This window comes from Miniopterus natalensis, chromosome 9, assembly GCF_054644295.1.
Source record: "Miniopterus natalensis isolate mMinNat1 chromosome 9, mMinNat1.hap1, whole genome shotgun sequence".
NCBI lineage: Eukaryota > Metazoa > Chordata > Mammalia > Chiroptera > Miniopteridae > Miniopterus > Miniopterus natalensis.
In genome coordinates this window covers 30,182,448-30,204,516 of record NC_142089.1, presented here as the reverse complement: position 1 = coordinate 30,204,516, position 22,069 = coordinate 30,182,448, and the positions used below count along the sequence as shown (strand labels likewise).

At 33.4% G+C, this 22,069-nt stretch overlaps 1 protein-coding gene across 4 annotated transcripts in view; it reads right to left on the bottom strand.

Annotated features, from left to right (window-relative positions):
* The window catches only part of OSBPL9 (oxysterol binding protein like 9), a 102,154-nt gene that overhangs the window by 28,475 nt on the left and 51,610 nt on the right, over window positions 1–22,069 (bottom strand). For 2 of the 4 annotated variants that reach the window (XM_087820426.1, XM_087820428.1), the window contains 5 exons: window positions 11,284–11,379; window positions 10,531–10,578; window positions 9,620–9,649; window positions 8,788–8,838; window positions 2,563–2,601 (listed from right to left, as the gene is read on the bottom strand). In XM_087820426.1, the coding sequence (XP_087676552.1) occupies window positions 2,563–2,601; window positions 8,788–8,838; window positions 9,620–9,649; window positions 10,531–10,578; window positions 11,284–11,379 (264 nt within the window). Of the gene's footprint in view, window positions 1–2,562; window positions 2,602–8,787; window positions 8,839–9,619; window positions 9,650–10,530; window positions 10,579–11,283; window positions 11,380–16,330; window positions 16,415–22,069 lie in introns of all 4 variants that reach the window. The other 2 variants (XM_087820429.1, XM_087820427.1) reach the window with 2 other exon arrangements.

Below are 22,069 nucleotides of genomic sequence, written 5' to 3'. Positions count from 1 at the left end.
AAAAGTACTCATGAAAGTTTAAAAGCACTTAACAATGGAAACTGATAATGGCAAAGTTTTTGTAGCATTCTCATTTAGAGTCTAAATTAAAAAAAAAAAAATTGTTTAACTCTTCTCTCTGCATAAATATTTTAAAATCATTAAATCAGAGCTTTCAAATCAAGTGCTTTGAACACAAGATTGCTGATTCTTGTCACTACAATAGTCTACCTGCCATAAATAATCTGACTGGAAAGTAAAGGGCACTTAGAGAAAAAACCCTGAAAACAATCATTAATACTAAAAAGCCTAGTAAAGGGAGGTGGGAAAAGTTTTAAAGGATTGGGAAAAGCACAGAAGCAGAGGCTTGGGATTTTAATTCCTTAGAATCCTTGCTCCACCAAGGACTTAGCAAGGCTCTTATCTGCTATGCGCCCCACTTTCCCAGTCTGAACAATAAATGTCTGGATTATACGGTCTCTAAGGAGTGTCTCAACAAGTCCTGGAACTGTTCTTAAAATAAACTTTTTTTTACATAGTGGTTTTCTCCAAAGGACTCCAAGTGCTTTTACAAAGGCAAAAATTTCACCATTAATACTTTGATCCATAAGAATGAGAATATACCACCTCCTTATCGCCACCCATAATATAAAAAAAATGACTGAAGAGACTAAGAAATAAAATAACTTTGGAAAAAGGGACCAGAATTTTATCTTTTGAATGGAGTCTTTTGTTTTCCAGATGAAATGTTCTAAGATTAGGTTTGTCAACCAAAGAAAATACTTTTATTATATTTTTGTGTGTGTATATTACAAGTACTCAATATCTTTTGCTATTGTTAACAGAAAATATAACTACCCTACACTTATCTACAGTAACTGGTCAATCAATTTTAGGCTAAAATATGTCAAATTACATTCTACAACTTTCTTTCACATGAATTTGCAAAGTGTGAGAAATGTAAACAAATGATAATCCTCAGGCCTAATCTGTTGTGCCATTAACAAAATGCATGTAATATAATATTTAATAAATTACATATACATGTATGTAAGCATAGCTAACATTTACGGAATACTATGTGCTCACTCTGTACCTTACAAAAAATTTCTGAAGTGAAACTAGTCACTTTTCTTTATAGAGGAAACTAAGACTATGGTTAAATAACTTGTCTAAGGTCACAGCTAGTGAATGGCAAGGCTGGGTACTAGCAGTCTAGGTCCAAGGCCCTAAATCCTTTCTTTTTTCTAAGTAAAAACTCTTAAGGAAAAATGCAATCGTCCCCGATCAAACGATTCAAATATGTTTGTTTTCTACAAGTTTAGATTTCCTATGAGTATATACTTTCTAGTTGTTTTGATTGCAAATGACCAAACGTTTTTTGGTATGCTTTATAAAATTCTATTTTTTAACATAATAAAAAGTAACTAATTTTGCTCAGAGGGAAAAGAGATAAAAGTAATTGTCAACATGACTTTCTTTAGGGTCTCTGGATAACATGATATGCCAGATAACATACACAGTCTTTTTCCATGGGGCTTACAAACTTATATGGTATCTCAGGAAGAGAGATTACATTATATTGTATTTATATCACATAATTGTATTATGTCACTGTGGATCAAAGTCTGAACTCACATTGTGAAAAGAAATAAAAATTCTAATGTGTTTAATTCAAATTTTAAAAATGTTTCTCTCATTTTTGCTCTTAATATGCAAACATCATGTATATTTAACTTATTTTTTTTTTCATTTTAACCCGATATAAAGATAACATCCTTTCAAGTATAATCATGAGATGGTTTTGAAGATTCCAGATTTCAGACAAGCTGTCATTTGTAATGTCTCAGGACAAAAAAAGAAGACTGCTTCAGAAACACAGTCTGAACGGAAGTAACTCAGTTACCATAAAGCTAGGGTAGCCCAAACTACAAACCTTCAAACTCTAATTTTTATTTCCAGCTGGGAACAATAACATTTTCTTTTCTTTTTAGAAGAGTTGAAGATAAAAGGGAAGAGTAAAAAGCCGAGGAGGAGGAAAGAGTAAGAAAATGTCTGTAAACCAAAAAATTCATGTTCCAACAAAAATGCAATATATATCATAGTATCGATGCTAGTTAACACAATCCAAAAAAATCTAAAAATAAAAGATGAGAAAATAATAGAAACCTATAAACATATTTAAATAGATTAAGATGTTTCAACATACCCACCCCCCTCTGCTGTCATCTGAGAACAAAGAAGTTGCCGAGAAATGTAGCACTGTGAGTTATGCCTTATTTAATCATAAAAGCTGCATATTCATACATGATTAATTCTTCAAGTTAACACATGCAAAGTCATTCAATCTGGACCAACACTTAGAAAAATTTTAAGATCAACATTTCCCTTCCAAATGATTGCTGAAAGGTGGCCAACTTTAGGAGCTCAAGGAAAATTGCAAGAGTCAACAACAAAAAGCAATGAGTAGGTGAAAAGAAGAATTTGTGCTGAAAAGTAAGTAGAAATTCAGGCTTCTCCTGACATAACTGGTTATAACGCACTGCAGAATTAAAGGGAAACAAAAGATTAGATTAAACTTACTATAATTCCATCTGCGTGCTTCTCCGCATTACACTGGTCCTTAAGGAGAAATGTTAAAAATATTAACTTCATTCTCTCATTTAAGCAACTCCTTGTGTACTTTCTTCCCTACTAAGAAAGCTTATTTTACCAGGTAAATAACAATTTTAGAAGACTATTTATCTGCTTCCATTACAATTTTAATTCCTTTGTACATTCCTAGCCAAACATAATTCTATCACTGGCTACACAACAATCAACACCAACAGCAAGGCAATTACTCTTCCATACAAGCATTTAATTAAGTTTGTTGTAGAAATATCCTATTTAACTGTGTAATCTCCTTGGTACCAACCATTAAATGCAAATATATTAATTTAAGATTGAAGACAATATTTCTGGGTTCAATTTTATAGTAAATTCCCCAAACTCTTACTGCACTTTAAAGGTATGACAATTGTGTATCCTTAAAAACTCAAGATAGACACCATTTCCCATATTACGACTGCTGGTCAAAGAATTATACTAATATTTTTCTAAATAGATGATCTGATTTTTGTTTCAGTAAACATAATCACTATATTCATGGAATGATGATATAGGGGCTAACACTTACTACCTGGCAGGTATTTTACTATATTAACTCATTTATTCCATCAACAGCTCTATAAGGTAGGTACTACCTTATTGTTGAGGTACTTGAGGAAGACAGTGGTGGAAAGTTACCACCACATTATTGTTCCTGTAACTATAATCCATCTAGTAGTATTACTCGGCCAATATATTTAACTTTAAATAAAAATAATGAAAGTTTTAACTCCATACCATCAGGAAGTTTTCAAGTATTAATAGAAACTAATATTTGGTCTTGGTTTTAAACATAATGGCCAAGTTTTATCTCATTTATTGGTAACTTTTTCTCTTTTAATTACTGAGCTTACTCAGAAATCTACATATTAAAGGGTCAAGCAAGAGCAATTTGAAGATTTAGGGATGCTTTTATTTTTTTAAGTGCATGTGCAGAAAAGAATTTACATAGCAGGCCTGAAATAGCTATCTTTAGAAAAGCCTGCCTGTAAAGTTGGTTTTAAGCTGGTATCTAGGAAATTCTATTTCAGGAGGGTTCCCACCACCCTGATAAGGTTGCCTAAACTGTTTAAGCAAATAATATGGTCATTCTGAACACCTGCTTTCCTCTGGAAGCCTGGAATCTTGATAAATGCTAAGTAGAGATTGCCTACATGACAACCCTCCAATAAAAACGTTGGGTGTTAAAAACAAACAAACCATCTTGGGTTTTGAGTTTCTAATGAGCTTCCCTGATAAACAACATTTCGCATGTGTTGTCACTACCTGTTGCTGGAAGAATTAAGCACATCCTGTATGAATCCACTGGAAGAAGACTCTTGGAAACTTGAGCCTGGTTTCCTCTGGATTTTGCCCCATGTGCCTTCTACCTTTGTTGATTTTGCTATAATAAATAGTAGCTTTGGGTATGACTATGTGTTGTGTCCCGTGAGTCCTCCAAGGGAATCACCAAACTAGGTGCCTCTGACACACTGCACATCCTTTGTATATCCCTGAGAATAACTGCATTCCCCATTTATTTGCACAACTGAATTAACTATATATTTAGAATATCCAAAGTTTCAGAAATTCTTAACAGAAGCAATTGAAAATAAACTATTAAGAATTAAACAAAACAAAAAGAAATTTAGTTTCTTGTTCAGATGATATTTTAATTTACTTTTAGCTTTCCCCTATTAATTTCTAAACATTAAAAACTGATTTTTCCAAAGTACTTTTTAATAGTATGACATACATGTGGTAGATTAAATTTTCCAAAAATGGCCTCAACATGAGGTAAGAGTTCACGTCTCCTACCCTTGAACCCAGGTGGGCTTTTGTAATGGTTTCTATTAATAAATAATAGCAGAAGTGACTATTATAGGTGACTTCTGAGACTAGAGCATGGAAATGCCACAACCTTCTACCTTGTTTTCTTAGAACAGAGCCACCACACCATGAGAAAGCTCAAATGGCAGTAAAGAGGCCTATATGGAGAAGAATCCAGGCCCCCAGCCAATTTCCCAGGTGCGTGAGCCATCTTGAAAGTGGATCCTTTGCTCCTCCCCCTACTAGTATGATCTGTCTTTTAAGGCACTTATATTATTATAAGAGCCTCAATCCTTAATACAATGGCTATTTTCTTCTCTGAACATACCAGTATGACTGAGATCTGGAAGTATGATAGTGAACAAAAACATCAGCACCTTAAAATTTGGGAAGACTTTTGATCAGAAGTACAGAATCCAGTATTTTTAAAATCATGCCTACCAAAAAAATACATTCAAGTTTGATGAGATTCAACAAATGCAGCTGGGACAACTACCCACATGCAAAAAAAAATAAAATAAAATAAAATAAAATAAAATAAAATTTTTGACCCCCTACCTCACACCACAAAGATGAACTCAAAATGGATCATAGACCTAAATGTAAGAGCTAAAACTATAAAACTCTTAGAAGAAAACACAGGAATAAATCCTAGTTCTCTTAGATTAGGCAATGATTTATAAATAAGCCACCAAAGGCACAAGCACCAGAAGACTGGTAAGTTGGACTTCATCAGAATTTAAAAATTGCATGCTTCTAAGGGCAGTTGTTATCAAGAAAGTGAAAGACAACACAAAGACTTAAAGAAAATTTTGTAAATCACACATCTGATAAGGACTTGTATCCAGAATATGTAAAATCATTCTTACAACTCAGTGAGATAAACAACTCAACTAAAAAGTAGGCAAAGAATTAGAATAGATGTTTCTCCAAAGAAGATGTATGAATACTACTACTAAGCCATGAAAAGGCGCTCAACATTATTATTCCTTAGGGAACTGCAAATGAAAACCACAATAAGATAACACAATGAGATACCACCACAATGGCTACAATCAGAAAGACAATCATAAATGTTGGTGAGAATGTGGAGAAAACGGAATCCTCATACACTGGGAGTGGGAACGTCAAGTGGTATGGTTGCTTCGGGAAACAGTTCAGCAGTTTCTTAAAAAGTTATACAGTTACCATATGACCCAGAAACAGCCCTTACGTATAGGTATATACTTAAGAGAAATGAAAATATATGTCCATACAAATGTTCGTAAGAGCAGTATTCATAATGGTCCAGTTATTCAACCGATGAGTGGATAAACAAAATGTAGTATATCCATTCAATGAAATATTATTCAGCAATAAAACGGAATTAAGTCCTGATACATGGATGAACCTTGAAAACTTTAGGCTAAGTGAAAAAAGTCAGTCACAAAGGACTATGATCCTAATTACATGAAATGTCCAGAACAGGCAAATCTAGAGACAAAGTAGATCAGTGGTTGCCAGGGATTGGAAGAAGGACAGGGGCAAGGATAGTGAGTGGTATAGGGAATGATTGCTTAACAGGTATGCTATAAAAATGTGCTAAAATTAGATTATGGTGATAGTTGCACAACTTTGTAAATACACTAAAAACCATTAAAGTGTACACTTTAAATTAGTGAACTTTATGGTATATAAATTATTTATCAATAAACCTGCTTTTAAAAAGTCTGACAAGAAATTAATGAATACATACTAATGAAAATAAAAAGTCTATGCAGAAAAATGTAATGGGGATAGAACCTGGGATCTAAAAACAATTTAAATATACAGTCTACTTTAAAAGTATTTATGGGCAGACAACTCAATTCTGAAAGGATAATCTAGACCTGTGCTGTCCAGTTTGGTAGCCACTAAGTCACAAATGGCTACTGACCACTTAAAGTATGGCTAGTTCAAAATGTACAATACACCCAGGATATTAAAGACTTGGTGCAAAAAACCTCCAAAACACAAAGAGCCCTAGCTGATTTGGCTCAGTGGTTAGAGTGTGAGCCAGCGGACTGAAAGGTCCTGGGTTCGATTCCGGACAAGGGCGCATACTCCAGTTGCAGGCTCGATGGTTGGGGCTCGGCGGGAGACAACCAATCGATGTGTCCCTCTCACACTGATGTTTCTCTCTCTCTTTTCTGCTCTCTCTAAAAGGCAATGGGAAAAATATCCTCGGGTGAGGATTAAAAAAAAACCACAAAGAAAGAATATGAACTATCTCAATGAATATTTATATCAATAACATGTTAAAATGGTAATGTTTTGGATATGCCGGGTTAACAAAATTACATTAATAAAATTAAGTTTACTTGCTTATATGAGTTGTGGCATATGGTCCTATCACCTAATCTTGATGAAGAGCTGATCAAGTCCCCCACTGTAGGAGCCTCCTAGATTATCTTTGCTCTGCTCTCTCCCCATGCGCCTCACTTCCTCTGCAGTTCCCTATGAATGGGAACACTAGTTATCTCTCTCTATATATATGGTATAAAGGAAGAATTAATTCTTCTGAGCTAACACAGCCCACCTGAAAATCCCACTAAACAATGAGTGGACGCAGGCTTTGCTGCACAGTAAAATCATCTGAAAATTTAAAACTCCCAATGCCCAGGCAATACCCCATACCAATTACAACAGAATATGTGAGAGGGGAAGCCAGGTATTAGAACTGTTTAGCATGCCTAGGGTGATTCCAATGTGCAGCAAAAAGTTTGGGAACCACAGCACTAATCATTTAGACATGAGGAAGCTTTTTTTCATTAAAATGAAAGAACCAAAACTGGTAGGAGCTTAAACTTCTACCTACAGCATACTGTCTCTAAGTAGCTAATACTAAATTGACCCAAACAATAAAAGTATCAATTAGTTATCTTCTTATATCCCTTTGGAGTCTCAGATGACAATATTTTTCTCAAAGTAGCTGATTCAACATTTTATTATTCTACTAGGATAATAGTCCTCCAAAGTGGCTATATCAATTTATATTCCCATCAGTATTAGATGGAAGTTCTCCCATTTTTACCAACATGTGATAATGTCATTTAAAAAAAATTAAAAAAAATTTTTTTAATCTGACACTTATTTAGGACTCGTACATGTCTGGTATTAAGAGCATTACAAATGCTAATTCATTTAAGTCTCATACCATCAGTAAGAGTGCAGGTATTATTATTATACACATTTTATACAGGAGACTGAAACACAGAGAGGATGAATAAACTTGCTCAACATGGCGAAGCAAGGATTCAAACCCAGACAATTTGGCTCCAGAGTCCATGCACCTAAAGATAATGTAATGCTGCCTTTCATTATTATTTTAAAACCCTATATCTTAATCACAGTTTAATCGGATTTACCCAAAGATTAATTTTTAAGACAGATCATCACAGCGCAACAGAGAGGTGGCTAAACAAAAAAATTACACATACAGTGAAAATACTAAACCATGTAACCATTAAAAATTATGTATTACAAAAATGCATTCAAAATTCACAATTATTGCCCTGGCTGGTGTTGCTTAGTGGTTAGAGTGTTGGCCTACACACAGAAGGGCCTTGGGTCTGATTCCGGGTCAAGGGTACGGGGCACATGCTGCAGGCAACCAATGGATGTGTCTTTCTCACATTGATGTTTTTCTCCCTCCCCCCACTTCCTTCCACTCTCTCTGAAGAGCAATGGAAAAAATATCCTTGGTTGAGTATTAACAACAGTAACAAAAAAATTCAGCTATGTATAGGCCCCCACTAAACAGTAGGCAACCATTCTAAGCACTGAGGATACAGTGGTATTTGGATACACAGTGATAGTATGGACAATAATGCAAAGTATATTTTATTTCATGAATACAGAACAGCAATTAAAGTAGTGGTTCATTAATGCAGTTTAGTACCAGAAAAAAAATCTGTAACACAATTTTAAAAAATGCATCTTATTATACTCTTCGTTATAAATGAGGAAAAAAAGTCGACTGAAATTTAATTCCTTTTCTTGCTTAGAAAAACATTTTTGTAAGAAGGTTTTGCAAACTACATCCCATTTCAAGCAGGATAATGGAAAAAAATGGAAGGAAGGAGTGAGTCTTTCAAATGCTCCCTTTCTTCTCAGCCACCATCAGAAATTACAATAACAAAAACAGGCACTGCTGATAGGTAACATTCACACACAACAGTTAGTTGTTCAATAGTACCAGGAACCCCACAGTACAATTTACTGTAGAAAGGTACACATTTCAGAACTGAGTTTTTTGGCTATTAAAGAAAAATGCCATTATAATTTTTAAATGTCATTAAAAGAAAGTAATCGAAAGTAAAATTTACTTACTTTAGCAATTTGCAGCAACACAATGCAGTGTTTAATTGATTCTACCATGCTCTATAAAAACAAAACACTGATTTTAGGTTCTTGCCCCAGATAAAATGGTCATATGATGTTAAAACTTAATATAAAAAAATGAGTTCAAATATACAGGGTTTAGGTCTACACTACACAAGAAACACCCTCTCTGGATATCCAGTGGGTTCTAATATACTGATAGTGTCAAATGAAGTTATTATCAATTCTACAAATTAAGGAATGCCAAAAAAAAAAAGTTAATTTATACTGAATAACATCTAAAAGATTTTCAACACTTCAAACTGAATTAAATTCCAGATTCTTAGATCAACAGCCGGCAACCCCACTGTAAATTTCTAAAACATCCATTCAAAACATTTATGGAATTATGGAGAGTAAAGGATCCTATCAAAATATTGGTGAACCTAGAATACTGTTTTTAAATGCTTTTATCAAAATGCAAATCTTATTAGTAGTCTGTTTTATAATGTCAGAAAGCCAGGACATCAGAAAACTTGAATCACAATATATTTTAAAAAGAGAATATACACTGTGCATAGATGACACCTTTTATCCAAGGATCTCAAATAGACAAGACCAGAAAAAGATAAAATGGCACACAAAGTCAATTTCAATTAGAGGAATTATTCTATTCATTTAAATTCCTTTAGAAAAAATACAATTTTTAAAATACCCTTGTAAAAATTCATAAAATTAAAATTTTAATTGCTCTTATTAATAATAGAGCAGCTTAAAATACAAATAACATTTTAAAGTACTGTCTAATGCAAAGCGAGGGTTTATCAAACACGTAACTTACATTTGTTGTCTCTTTGAGAGTTTCAATTTTCTGTGAAAAATAATGTTTAAACAGAAATAATCAGAAGCATAAAGAGGTATTTTTGTTTTTACTGGTTATCAAAATGCAAATCTTAATAATAGCCTCTTATATAATGTAAGAAAGTCAGGACATCAGAAAACTAATATAAAACATTCTTATGCCTTAGGTGAAAAAAGTTTTTTCTATACATTCACTATGTGATTTTAAAATACTATTTCAGAACCACCTTAAACTTTGCTAAGTTGTTTGAAAATGACATGAGACTAAATTCTAAAACTAAGAATGGAAGGTGAGCTAAACATGAGTTAATACTATAAGCAAGTGTAAAAGAGCCAAATGCAAGACTATGGTCAACAGAAATGGAAAAAAATAAATAAAGCTGCATCAGGAAATTTAGTCAAGGGGAGGAAAAATGTAAATTAAAAAAAAAAAAGAAAACAATATTCGAACTACAAAGTAGATGTCAGAAATCCAAAGTGGGGAAGGCAGTAGCAGAGCTAGAATTAAAGCAACACTTGTTTTGTTTACTCATGTGTAGCTTCTTATTTATTCTGAAAATTCTTGCCAATTGGTTTATTAATATTTAAAATGACCACGTGTAAATTTAATAACTTTCTACCGTCAACATATGATACCTGAAGAGGAAAAAACTTACTCTTAGGAAGGTGGTACTTACAAAAAGGATATCATATTAAAAGTTCATACATTATTCTTTTGTTTAGTTATGAAACCACAACAAAAATTCACCAGAAAACTCCCCCTGCTGTCTATATGGCAGTAGTATCATAACAGGCCAATAGCAGACAATAAACTGAGGTTCTTCTGTTATTTCTCCAAAAGGCACTTGGATTTAAAAAATTTTAAGTCAAAATCATGATTATGGAAGTTACCTTTCTCTGTTCATCATCTTTGCAGTTTTGAAGTTTGTCATCAAAAAGCTACAGGATTAAAAAAAATATTATTATAGAATCAAGCCACCTTATTATATTGTGCATATCTGCTAAACAAAGAAAGGCAAAGTTTAGGTCTTACACACATTTCTTCCAGGGTTGATTTATATATATTTTCAAGGTAACATATAGTTTTTTCAAGGCATTGTACCAAGTCAAATTCACAAGCAAAACATATGACTTTTAAGAACTTAAAATATCAATTCAAAATTAAGTTTTTTCTACTTTGTCATCTAAGTTTATCAACACTCCTTTTTTCTTCCCAGGACCTTTGGTTGCAACTAATTTTAAAGTAGAAATTGAAGGAGACAATTTCAGTAAAGATAAAGGAAGTAGAGAATCACTTCTCCCAGTCACCAAATCCCCAAATGGAAAAGGCAAGGCCTTAGAAATAGAGCCACTTAAAAGTTTACCACTTTCATAGAATTTTTAAACAGAATGTGAATCTAATCTTATTATTTTCTTCTAATTATGTCTAGATATTTATCTTTTTAATGACCAAAAAAGTTCATTATATACATACACTATTTACCAATATTATTAAAGATCTTTGAATTAAGTCAACTTTAAAAATTACTGAAGAACTACATAAGGGTTATAAATTAATATCAAATCAATAAGTTTTTACTCAAAAATTAAGCTCAGTAACATTTGCTACTTTCTATCAGTTCAATATATAAACTAATGCCATACCTTTAATTGTTCTATCAAGATTTGCAGGTAAGCATCAGCCTCTGTAAGTTTCTTATCAAAGTCTTGGACGCTAGGAACAAATCCTGAATCCAAACCCTAAAGAAAAAGAAAATTTGAAATAAATCTAGAAGTACTCAAGCAACATTTAATACTACAAAAGATACTTCATCATTCATACATGACATTTCAATTTTAAAAACATAGTATTTTTACACAAATAATAGGTCTATTTAAATTATCTAAATTCTCCAAGGACGGCGGTACATCAATCTCCCTCATGAATTTCTAGCATTATTCCCTTGTCATCAATTAATGTGTGTTGGAACTCAAATTAGGATTCACCCTGCTCTTCAGAATCACTTTTTTCCCCTCTCAAAAGCCCCAGTAATTCAGCTAAAGAAACATATGCAAAACAACCTAAGTTACCTATTTTCCCTCTATTTTTTGTTCAGTTCATTCCTCCAGTCCTTTCATCTTAACTTCATTTTCTAACTACATAGTTCTCCAACTTCCCTAACCCGCCTCATTAGCTCTGATGTTTTCCTCCTCCTCCCTTATTAAAAGAAAAAAAAATAACTTCAAAATTCTTACTTTGTCTAAGAAGAGAGCCCTCTCTAAGTGAAAGTGACAACACTCTGTCTTAATCAAGTTCCCTACTCACTTTCACCCTTGGCATAAACACTACACTCTGGACTTGGCGTAAATGTTTATTTATTCAGAGGGCCACTTATTTCTCAGTTTAACAGTCTGGCATTTGCATGTCCTACTTTTTATATACTAAAAATTTTAAGCTCCAGAAGCATGGGATTCCTGTTTTAACTCTACTTACTCAAAAGAAACTTTTGAGTTCATAATTATCTGTGACTGAGAAACACATCAATCCTGGGTGTAAAAGACAAAATAGTTGGAGAGTGAACAAGACTATCAGCTTGCCTTATTTGCATGCCCGGATGTCATAAGTTAAACTGGGAAATAATAATTGGGAACCACTAATGTCACAATCCAAACCAGCCACAAAACTCTCTACTAAATGGGTGAAATACAGTAGTTCAACATAGTATTCTTGACTCTCACTTGTCATATCTTCCCTGCCTTTGGCCAACACATGCTGATCATTTTCACATTCCCCATTATGGTAAACTGAGGTCAGAGTTCACTTTTTATTACACCAATTCCTCATCTTTGCATAACATTTTATCATGACTAAAGCACTTCCACAGCCATTATCTCAACACCAAACTGAGATGGTATAGTATTATGGAAACACCAATGGGTTGGCAAACCTAGTTTCTAATTGCAACTCAGCCACTAACGAGATATTGTGTCTCTCTAAGCTGCTCTTTTCTTACCTGCCAAATACAGGTGTCATCCTCCTAATAATATTAATGTGGCAGCTACTACCTCTACTAAGGACCTACAGTTACTAACACCATCAAATTACTACTATTCCTATTTCTGCTCTTCCTAAACTAAAAATTCTGAATCAAAACATTAAAAACGCAAGTTCTATTTAGACCATGGGAAAATCAACTTATAATGCATTTTCTTTTTCAAACTCAAAGGCTTAAAGAAAACTGCCTATATATTTTTACATATATGCCTACATTTTTACATACATGTAAAGAATCACTTGAAATGAGTACTGAAAAACCTCTTCCCAACGAGAGATGTCATATAGAAAAACAAAGTGTTAAGAAAAAAAATAATAAACAATGTGTGCAAAATCCAGATATATTTATAAAATTGTGGCTAAATATCTTCATTTTAAAAGATAACTCAAAACACTTCCTATTAGAAACATTTACTATGCACAGTATGATAACAACAGATTGTGGAAAGGAAGGCTAAATCCATCACAATTCAGAGATACTATAGTACTGTTCTAAGAAAAGAGTTTATTTCCGTGTTACTATACCAAAAAATAAACAAATAAATAAAAGGACTGCTTGGCTTGTTTTTTGTTTTGTTTTGTTTCACAGAGCAATATCATCATTATCAATAACTTAATTATAAAACCCAGTTAAAATCAGCTAAATACATTGTTCTTGCTAAATATTAAAAAGGTCAATGGCACCTTTTGTGGAGCATATTAAAGAGAGAAAAAGTGATTTCTAAGAATTTTCTCCCGTCTGAATCCACTTAGAAATACCTTTATAAAAATCTAATTAACGTAACCTTTTGAACAAATCGTTATCCACTAAAAATCCTCTAGTCAATACAAACAAATTAGATTTAAATTACTGAGATTTGAAACCCACGAGAATTAATTCTTCAAAAACAACCCTTTGATGTTGCTATAATCATATGAACCTCACCTTGGCTCTTTTCTGAGACCTGCCTCTAGATAGTCTTCCATACATTCCTGTACCCTTAGAATAAACTCCACAGGGCACAACATCCAAGTCAAAGATCTACTCAGCAATCCATCTTTCTTTATGTAATGTATGATAGGAGGTTCATTACAACAGCTATTGGCTTAAAATCCCAGAACTGACCTAAACTTCCTTGCACAGTCATCCATAAATCTTTGGTGTACTTAAAAAGAAAATCTACATATATGGTTGCCCAGCAGGAATCAATAAAATAACATGTACAAATTTATCAGTAACATGGACAAGTAATTGATAATAGTTTTCTCAAGTCTAGAATAATGCACTAGAAGAAATACAAGTTTTTACTATATACAGGGGTGGGCAAAAGTAGGTCTACAGTTGTTCATATGGAAAAAGACACACAGGTTATGATTATTACAATAGCTTTATTAACTGTGTTTTGTGTACTCACAACTATAAACCTACTTTTGCCCATCGCTGTATTGTGACTTACAGTACATGGGATCAAAGCCACCTAGTCTAACCTCACATTCATAGAAGTGACTTTTATAATATCTTTGAAAGTATCTCATCTTTGCTTGCGTATCTAAAGAAGATACGGAACTTATTACCTCCTAACAAACTTTTGCATAAAAATTCCCTAATGTTGTAACTATTCCTCTTTCCATTCAACATTTATAATACAAGGCACTACACTTATTAATATCCTCTTTAATGGAGTTTTGTTTGAAAACAAATCATAAAAATAGAATATAGTCCTTTACTGTTTAGAGTGGTCTGTCTGTCTTTGAAAAGAACTTAGAATATGGCAGACCCTTTAAGACTGAGTGTGACTTCATCTTACAGTGCCATTTTACAGCAGCTCTTGAAAACAAGCAGGTTGAGAGTCAAGCAGATATACTTTCTAGTACTCACCTTATCTAACATCTATCACATTTTATCATAATTATTTAATTAATTGACTTCTCTAAAGGATAAGCTCCAGTAGGGTGGGAACTGTGCCATTCAACGTAACATCCCCCAGGGCTAGCTCAGTGTTGAATGAATGTTGTGGCACTGACTACAGCATGTGGCAACTGTTGATGACATGGTACCCATCTCCTTCACAACCACCTCTCCTTAGCCTTTCTGTTCTCATTCTCCTTCCCTTTTTCTACTTCTTTACTCTCATCTTTACATTTTTCTTTCCTTCTCATTTGTCCATGTCCTTCAGGAGTAACTGAAGTGATTTTGTAGCATTTCTGGCACTCAGGACCCAAGAGGTTGCTGCTCCCCAATTTGTCATATTGATGAGCCACAGTTGTAACTTGATTATTTCTGTCTGAATTTATTTAAAGTTTAAATTAAGTACAAAATTATAGAGAATTAAAGACAAAATGGCCTGTGATGTAAAAGAAGTTAAATGAGAAGAACCGCCATAGAAATCAAACCTAAACCTAACCATAAAATGAGAAATCTATGTAAAGAAAAAATATTACTTATGTGAAAATTGTTAGACCAAAATAGTTTCTAATTTTCAAGAGTACTTTGCTAATAAAGAAATCTAAAGTACACATATAAAGAGTAACACATGATTTTATATCAGTCAGGATCTATGTACCCAATTTAAAATATATACACAGAGGCACACATCTGGCCAAACTTAAGGGGAATTTCAAAAATAATATCAAGTCTAGTAGAAGAGTATCAGACTGTCTCAAAGCTGTATATAAGTACTCCCTACTATCCTTCTAATACTTACGTTAATAGTACCACTTTTCTCAGAAGGCACTTCTCAAAGCTAACAAATGTCAGCAAAATTAAATTAATTCCTATTGATAACTTGAGTTGGGACACTAAATCCTATTTATACTTTATACATACTCATAACTGAATACATCACCCCCATTAAAAAGAAGAGTATTGCAAGGGGTGTCCTTAAAACTGAAGTACATATGAAATGTGGCTGCTTTGGGGAAACTCTGATTAAAACTAAAGCAGTACAGGAGGCAATTTTTGAGACAGAGTAAGAACTTTTAATGTAATTCCTGCTGACAGAGGAAGAGTGATGAATAGTGGAGGTAAAGGTGATAAAAGGTGGTTTAAGGTCTTCTGAGGTCAGAATCAGGAAATAAGAAACTTACGGGTAATTTGAAGAACTGAGAACAGTAGTACAAGGGGAAGGACTACAGCTGAATAACAACATTGTAAAAAGAGATTCACAAATGAGTAATTATTTTCATATCAAATCTTATTTCACAGCAAAACCAAGGACTAAGTACCCTACCTATATTCAGTCCTTTCTCTTATACAGGACAAAATTATTACACAATAAAAATATATTGCAAAAAGAGAAAAGGAAAATATATTAGAAATAGAGACATTATTCCATGTAAGTCTCATAGAAAAGTTCAGAATAACTCAGAACAAGTGATCAGTAGTAGAATTATAAAAGAAAGTAAGACCTTAAAAATTTAACAAAGGAAAAACATCCCCCTCCCCTGCAAAAATCAAGTCTCCCAATGAAAAACAAATGGCATGAATCTGGACAAAAGTAGATGGCTGTTGAAAATTAGCAAAGCACACACCCTATAATTAAAATAATACAAACTTTTCAGAAATGTTTTGATTAAAATGAGAGTATTTGGAAAGTTTATGTTCACAATTAGCGATTTGAGATGACATGCATCACAGATACACTTTCATCCAATGAAAGAAGTATAGGGCATACTTACAATTGAATCACTTACAATTATTTTTGAAAATTCAAGAACTGGAGAGATACCAGAAGACTGGAAAAAAGCAAGTGTGGTACTGATCTTCCATAAAGGTAAGGAAAAAAGAGAATAGAAAGTTACCATGCTGTGAGTCTGACATCAATAATTAAGTAAAGGAATAATAAGAGAAAAATCTGTAATTATACAGAGGAAAATTAGGTACCTGACAGCAAATGGCAAGTTAAAAGAAAAAAGAAAAAGAATGCCAAACTTAATGGGCTTTCCTGTTCCTTAGGAATTTGCCAGCAAATTAAGTTTTTTGAGAAAAGACACCATTTTTTCTTCTTACCAAATGATTTAGAAGCTGGCTTAATGGTTAAAAAAAAAAAAAAAGTGTATTAAAGAAACCAGAAATAGTAATAATACCATGATTTTGTGTGGGGTATACTAATCTGTAATTTCCTTGGATTATTGAAAATTTGGAAACATTTATAATCCATTGTCTCTGTTGTTTATCCACTTCAGCTAAGGAAAGAACAGCATTTAGAGGTATAGAGTAGTTCTAAGGGTAAGAATTTTTCCCTGGTTTTAATCCTAAAGAATATCCAACTATTGATTCATTTGGAGTTAAGATTATCAATTCAAAAATGTCCATAAACTTGAGCCTATTATCAAACTCCTCCACTGTATCTTCAGGAAGATATTTTCCATTGAAATCAATGTCCTGACAAGGGATCTTAGGTTCCAAATTAATAGATTTTTTTTTTATGAACATGGTAGCTATAGCTTTCTTACCAACAACTGCTAGGTACCCCAAAGAATGCCCTAAAAATTAAGGTCTTTTTCCATAGTTCTGATTCACTATGGATGCATAACATATATTAAAATATTTTTCAGGGTATTAGGTTCTCTGCTATATGCTTTACAAGTTTTCTCACTTCATTATCACAACACAGTAAGATAAACAGTAAGGTAGATAGATATTAACCCTATTTTTTAAGTGCTTACCCAAATCATCCAGCTGGGATTTTTTTTTAATTGGAATTTCAACCCAGTACTTAGATTTCAAATCTATTAAACATTACACATTTCTATTAACTCACAATAATATTTGAAAAGAATTCATAACATAAGAGCATTAAAATGTAATCTAAAAACTGCCCAAAGGATCTTGATATAGTTAAAATGAGCATAAGCTTTAAGGTTAGGACTATTCTAGTTTTAAATCCTGAATCTGCAGCTTCCTCGCTAATTACAGTACCGGTATAATCTGGCCAAGTTATTTTCCCCACCTCCACTTTCTTACTAGATAGAGATGGGTATAATAAAAACCACTCAAGGTTGTTGGAAAAATGAAATGAAAGAACGTGTAAAGTAACACAATAGTAAGTGTTCCATTTCTTAATAATTTGGTATCATAAATAACCAAGATTCACCACTGCACCCCAGGCCTTAAAGTGGTGCCTACCATACAGAAGGAAGAACTCAATGAATATCTGATGGATAAAAACAAAATGAACTAATAACTAAATAATACCATAAAACACGCAATTTTAATAGAGATCTATAATCAAGAAAAGGATATAAGTATAAATTGTATTTAACATTCCTTTAAAAAAAAAAAGAAAACAAACAGTAAGTTGAATTCTGAAGATAACAGTAATCAAAAAGGTATGAGCGCCCTGGCCGGTTTGGTTCAGTGGTTAGAGCGCTGGCCCACAAACAGGGGCCCCAGTTTGATTCCAGCCAAGGGCATGTACCTTGATTACAGGTTCAATCCCCAGGTGCATTTGGGAGGCAACCAACTGATGGATGTCTGTCTGTCTGGCCCTTCCTCCCCTTCCCCTTCCACTCTCTTTGAAAAGCAACGAGGGGAAAAAATATCCTCGGGTGAGGATAAAAAAAAAAAAAAGGGCATGAGCAACAGACAAAACAAGTGAAAAAATAGTCTTGGAAAACAAATCAGAATAAAATTCCATATGAGATGTTCAGGAAAATATTGGGTATTATGTCTGAATTACAAAAGGTAAATAGCACTGAATTATTACCTTGATAACAAATAGTCAAACTATATTAAAGCCTTTTCTTTTTCCATAAAAGTAATCTGATTTTTGAAAATATATTAGTTCTTTGAAAAGCAGAATCAGTTTTATCTTTAAATTTACAAGGAAAATAGTTTATGAATTATATGCATAATAATTAACATACATAACATTTCCTGTTTAAAAAATACCATAAAACAAATCTGAACTGCTCAAATAGTTGGGGCAAAAAGAACTGCTTTGTCAAACAGGAATCAGTTACAGACTCCAGTGCCAAAATTCATGAACTTCAATAAACTTTCAGCACAACTGCTTACTCTTTATGATCTCTTTGTCTAACACTGACATTGTTCTGTAACCCTTGGATTTATAGAAGAAAACACTAATATTGATACCATAAAGTGATCTGGTGATGCAACTGCATACAAAAAGTTTGGAATTTGTATCATTTTCCTTTATTTAAATCATTAATAGCTTATCCTTCCAAAAACCTCTCCCAATTTATTTAATTAAGTCATATAAAAAGTTATTGTCAAAACTGTTACCTCGAACAAAAACTTGAAGTTTATAAATAGGATAACTATATATCCTAGTTTGTCTGAAATAGTCCCTGTTTCTCTGCCTGTTGTCTCAGCAAAATTAGCAACCTCCTTACTCTCAAAAGTGGCCCAGTTTGGCCAAGAAATGATATGGTTTTCCTCTGTATAAAGAATGTAACTAGAATTTTAGAGATATAAATGTCTGGAAGTCTTATAAATTGCTTAAGAGGTTTCAGAATGTAGCAAATTACTTCAAGTTAAACATGAGTTCATAAACTCTGAATGTAGAAAGAAAACAGAAATAAAACAGACACCAGAACTCAAGTCAATATTAACTGAGCGCTTACCTTATGCTAGATAAGTGGAGACATGAGTAATAGAGAAGTTACACTTTTAAAAAACTGTTTTATTCACACAGACACACACACACAGAAATAAAACACATGAAACACATATATTATTCCCGGGGAATAGGATTGAGGGAAAGGGGGCATTTGAGACAAGGGCTCTTTTAGTTGTTTATACATTCATGTTGTCTGATTTTTTTTATAAGTATGAATTTATTTATTTATTTTAATTTAAATTCAAAAGCTTTATGTAAAAAATATTCAGAAACTGTGGAGATGATATTTTTCAAAAATGTAATAAACTTTAACTTGCAAAACTATCAGCATTATTCTTTTAACATTATCTACAAAATGCTAAAATGTCTCAGGAAAGTAAATTTGGCAATGCTGAAGCTGCTCAGATTCACCTTTCCAAGCAAAATAAAATGTAGCATAACGAATTTATAACATCAGTTACAGATAAAGCACAAACTAGCAAAATAGCATTTAAAAATTAACAATACCACTATACTAGAATAAATGCTGAGAAGAAGAATGGCCAGTAAAACAAAGCAGAATATCTAAAATTTTCCCCCACATCCTTCCCGCTAATAATCTGATTATGACTCAACATTCCAAAGAGCAAATACATAAAAAACAAAAATACCTCCTATATCATTTCCAACAAAGCACCGTTTGACCACATGATACTAGCAATCAGTCAAAGCTTTGCTTTTCACACATTAGTTTGTCAGGGTACCAGCAATGCTCTGAGTGGCTTACCAGTGTGAGACGGAAAAAAATACATTCTTCCCCTCTCCAACCTCAGATTATGGCCTATCAGCATTTTGGAAAGCAAAAAGTCTCAATATTTATAGGGGTCCACTAAAAACAAAAGTTTTAGATAAGTTTCCTGAAAATTTGCTCTATGAATAAGTAGAAGAACTTCGCATTAAACACATGAATCCTTAAACTGAGTGTTTTAGTAGTTCAAGTTTTGAAATAACCAGAATTCTCATTCATAGCATAATCCTTGTTGAAAATTTGATTATGTTTTTAAAAATAAAACCTCATCTATTCCCCTAACAAAACTGGATATCTCTGTACAGAAAAACATCACATAGAAAATTAACGCCCAAGGGAGTTAAATGATAAACTAGTCAGACCAATAGACACTCAGTCCTAAGAGGCTTTTATCTCACACAAAACAACCAAACAAAATAGAGCAAAAACAATAACCATGAAATAGAGAATAAATTCTATAATTGGTTTGGCATTTATCCTTTAAAAATTATATACGCCAAAACAGTTTTTGTACATTCAATTTTAGCTGCCAGTAAATGTCAAACAGAAGGAAACAGGTTCAGTTCTGCTAAAGCTGTTTAAAGTATAATACAAAATTACCCTGATTTTACTTTACTAGTTGTCAGAATCTATCAAGATGGTCTAAAATACGACTAGAATATGAGGACAGGACATTGAGGACCGGATATTGTTTTGTTCTCTACTGTATCCCCCTGGCTAGTGTTTGGCTTGCAGCAAGTACTCAACAAAAATGTTATAGGTGAATGAAATAAGGAATTCTGAAATGTGCCTACTTGTTGGCATTTAAACATAAAAAGTAATCAAAGTATAAGAAGTTCTTGCAGATCACAAATATTCATGGAAAAAATCACAAATAATTCATTTAGTTATTAAAAAGGATTTATTTTATAAGTATGGATGCTAAATTTTTAAAGGCTAATTAAGTTTTTATGAAAAACTGAATAGGAGGAAAGACATTGTACTATACAGGCAACATAAGAAGTAAGATCCGGCAATGACAACAAACTTGTTCCTCTAAAGAACTCATTCTCTCGTGCCAAATCTCATAAGCACATTTTACACATATTACTCTGGGCTAAGAATTTAGCGTTACAATGATTTATTCAGTGGGAAATCTCTTATGACCATGGTACCTTCTGGGTGATTTGGAGAAGTTAGAGAAGATAAACATCTGTCTACAAATAACTGATTCAAGCATGGTAAAGTAAGTGTTATGAAAAAGGAACTAAGAGATACTAAGTTAAGGGGGATAAGGTTTCAGAGGTACCATTTTAGAGTGCAGGATTTGGACAGAGATGGAGAGAGGAAAGTGAAACATCAGTGGCCCCCGCCGGAAACAGCATAATCAGACGGGACGTCTAATTTCTCTTTAATGAAATAACTAGAGAGATGAGGGCAGGGTTAAGGAAACTAACAAGGTATGCTGAAGTACCCAGAAATTAGGAAAGGCAGGGAAGCCTTCACTAGCCCAAGCTGAAGGAAGAAAGAAGGGAATAATGTTACCACAGACCAATCAGAGGAGTTACTCAAAGGACACTAGTTGTAGGAAATAGCCACTGCTAGAAAAGCATCAAATCAGAGAAGGAACAAGAGGATTAAATACCCCCAAAGTTTCTCTCTTCTTTCCATCTTCTGTTGCTGCCACCCATCAGCTAACCCTAATCAGAAGCCAGAGGATAAAGGATGCCAGGTGCCACAGGCTGTGAAGGTCAGGCTCTTGAGGCTGAGAGCAAAGGAAGACAGTGAATCAATCTACAGGAAAAGAAGAATAACCAGAAAAGGCACACTCCCAGACTCAGGGCTAGAATAAGCGCAGAGAGGCTGAAAAGCAGGAGGCCAAATGAGGAGCAATATTCTCTTGGAGAAGTATAAGATGGTATTTTCAGATCCAGATCCTGAATTTGAAAGGAAACCAAAATTAGTGGCTAACCTGGGAAAATTACTGGAGTTTGGGGAGTAAAGTAAGGCATGGATGGCGAGCAGCACCTTGGTTCTCTCTAGAAATAATGAGAGCGCAAGAATCAC